We start from the raw sequence: 3,288 nt of genomic DNA on the forward strand, positions 1-3,288 counted from the left end.
TGGAGAGCCAATATCATATATTAATGCATATATATGGAATCCAGAAAGATGATACTGATGAACCTATTTGCAGGGCAGCCTGGAGATGCTGACATAGAGAACAGACTCATGGACACAGTGGGGGAAGGAGAGGGAGGGGCAGATTGAGAGAGTAACATTGAAAACGTGCACATTACCATATGGAATATAGATAACCAATAGGAAGTAGTTTTATGACCAGGGAGCTCAAAGCCAGTGCTCTGAAAGCTTAAGAGGGGTTTGACATGGGAGGGAGTTTCAAGATGGAGGAGACATAGCTATATCTATGGCTGATTCATATTGATTTGTGGCAGAAACTGGTACACTATTATAAATTAGTATTGTAAAAAATAAATTTATTTTCAAAAAGACATATAGGAGAAACCAGAAGCAAAAAAATATTTTAGCCCTTGAATTGGGATCTTGTGAGGGTCCACAGGGACATCAACCTGCCTGCACCAGATTTTGTTCTCAGGAGACCGTGTTTGGTAAGATAAGGTCATCTTCACTTCCTGATTTTGGGACACGGAGTCATTGGCTTTTACTATCAAGCAGTCTTTACTTCAGGAGAAAGTTGAGCTTCTCTACCAGGAGCCCAATAGAGGAACCTGAGTGAGGACTCAGTGCATCCATCCCAACCCTCGGATTTCAGCCCAGGAAATCTCAGGGAAGGGCTGTGAGGCTGAGCCCCTTCTTTATTGTTTTATACGAAGTCTACAGGAGGGGAAATGTCTAGTCTGAAGGTGCAGACACCAGTCTGCAAATGGATAATGGTGCCCAACGTTTTAAGGAGCCAAGGTAAGGACCTTGAATGATGATCCCAGTGAACTCAGGATAGAAAAGACCCTAATGAGCTCTCAGCACTGGATATCTATCTCCTGGCAGGGAGGTCGACTGAGGCATCCCTTCCCTTACCTCTGGATCATGGGGAGGTCTAAAGTGTCTACATCAGAGTAGCAGAGGGAAGGGTGCCAAGGCTCCACCAGGACTTGACGTGATAATACTGAAGTAGAACTTAGAAAACCCCACTGCTGGCACCTGCTGTCACCTGAGTAAATCCAAAGCAGGGCTGAGAGGACGCAGAGGAAAAGTTAGGCCACTATTCTTCCTCTGGGATTCTCAGGGGCCATGCTGAGCAGGAAAACAGGAGCCTTGTGGGTTCCTAGAGCAGTGTCCTCAAGGACACCTGCAGAGGCGGCCTTTGATTAAGCCAAGGTAGAGTCTCCCTGTTTTAAGGTGCTCATGTCACCTCATTCTCCATCCTCCAGGTGCCCCCAGTCACCTGTCTCTTGGCCCAGACTCCTGCCTGCGGTCCCTGCCCACAGCCATCATGCCCCGTGGGCAGAAGAGTAAGCACCGTGCTCGTGAGAAACGTCGCCAGACCCAAACTGAGACCCAGGGTCTTCATGATCAGGCTACCACCTCTGGGGGAGAAGAGACCACCTCCTCCTCCCTTCCTGATTCAGAGAGTGCTCCCTCAAGCTCGTCTGGTGCTGGCACCCCGAAGGGGCCTCAGGGAGCCCACGGCACCACCAGTGCTGCTGCAGGTGCTATACGCAAAAGATCTGGTGTCAGTGGCGCAGCACGCTCGAGATCTGGAGTAGGTGCCGAGGGCCAAGTTCAGGAAGGTGAAAATTCCTCCCAGGCCTCAGCTGCTGCTGTGAGCTCTCACACAGATATTCTGACCAGGAAGGCAGAGCTATTGGTGCCGTACATGCTGTATAAGTATAAGATGAGGGAGCTCATTAAGAGGTCCGAAATTTTGAAGGAAATCAATAGAAGGTACAAGGAACAATACCCTGAGATCCTTAGAAGGGCCTCCGAGCACATGGAGATGGTGTTTGGCCTGGTGCTGAAGGAAATCAGGCCCAACAGTCACTGCTATACCCTGGTGAGCAACCTAGATCTCAGCGACAGTGAGTCTATGAGAGGTGACTGGGGGCTGCCGAAGAATGGTCTTCTGATGCCTCTGCTGGGTGTCATCTACCTGAATGGCAACCACGCCCCTGAGGAGAAGATCTGGAAGTTCCTGAATATGCTGGGCATCTATGATGGAAGAAGTCACTTCATCTTTGGAGAGCCCAGGAAGCTCATCACAGAAGATCTGGTGCGGGAAGAGTACCTGGAGTACCGCCAGGTGCCCGGCAGCGATCCCCCTCGCTATGAGTTCCTCTGGGGTCCTAAAGCGCTCACAGAAACGAGCAAGACGAAAGTCCTGCAGTTTTTGGCCAAGGTCAAGGATTCAGTCCATCCTGCCTTCCTGCTGCAATATGAGGAGGCTTGGAGAGAGGAAGTAGAGACCACCGGAGCCAGAAGTGAAGCCAGGGCTGGCACTTCTGCCTCAACCAGGCCTGGCACTGCCGCCTCAGCCGCTGCTGGCCCTTCTGCTTTGGCCAGGCCTGGCACTGCTGCCTCAGCCGCTGCTTGCTCTTCTGCCTCAACCAGGCCTGGCACTGCTGCCTCAACCAGTGCTGGCCCTTCTGCTTTGGCCACTGCACGCCCCAGGGCCGCATCCAGCTGCTCATCTCGCCCCTAGTGTGATCTGAAGCCCGTTGTTCACTTTGTGGCTGGAGAAGCCGGTCAACCTGTGTTCCTGATATCAATAACTTGTTGACTTTATTTCCCCCAATTTTCAGTTATTAAAATTTTTCAACAGAAAAGTCATTTAGATTCATGATATAAGTATATGAATAACATGGGTCACACACACTTTGCTGTTTGTCAAATTTAGGAGTAAGAATTTTGTGTTCTCAAATAAATATTGTAAATCCTCACATCACTTTTGTGATCCAGGATGAGAATAACATCACTTTAGGATGAGACTGTCCTTAGAGATGTGAAAGACGCCATGCTAATAGAGGCTCAGAACATTGATACATTGTTAGGGAGATAGCTGAAATTTCTTCAGTTTTTGGATGGCTTTACTCTATGTTTAGTCTCCCTTTTTGTAAATGTAGAAGACACATACTTGCCTCTGTTATGGTTTATGGTTTTCAAGAATGTTTGAGATATAAATTATAGCAAATGATTTATTCATGGCTCTTCTTTTACACAAATATTGAGAATCTGCTCTTAAGAAGTCTTCATGCTTGTACTGGTGATGTTTAGTCAAAAAAAGTCCTAACCTCTGTCCACTCATTATAGTTTCTCAGAGATGCTGTCATTCTATGGAAGAGGCTGAGATACTCTCTACTTCAGGAAGAACAAGAAAGAAGTGGGTTAAGAGGGATTGGAGAGAACATATTACTTTGGTTTCATTCCTAAGAGGAA

General features: G+C 47.9%; 1 protein-coding gene across 1 annotated transcript; it reads left to right on the forward strand.

The window, feature by feature from the left end:
- The first annotated feature begins 1,295 nt into the window (after nucleotides 1-1,295).
- LOC113887992 (melanoma-associated antigen B2-like) lies at nucleotides 1,296-2,554 on the forward strand. Its single transcript, XM_027535367.1, has one exon. The coding sequence runs from the start codon at nucleotides 1,349-1,351 to the stop codon at nucleotides 2,552-2,554; it is 1,206 nt and encodes a 401-aa protein (XP_027391168.1). The 5' UTR covers nucleotides 1,296-1,348.
- The last annotated feature ends 734 nt before the right edge of the window (nucleotides 2,555-3,288 follow it).

Source organism: Bos indicus x Bos taurus, chromosome X (assembly GCF_003369695.1).
Source record: "Bos indicus x Bos taurus breed Angus x Brahman F1 hybrid chromosome X, Bos_hybrid_MaternalHap_v2.0, whole genome shotgun sequence".
Taxonomy (NCBI): domain Eukaryota; kingdom Metazoa; phylum Chordata; class Mammalia; order Artiodactyla; family Bovidae; genus Bos; species Bos indicus x Bos taurus.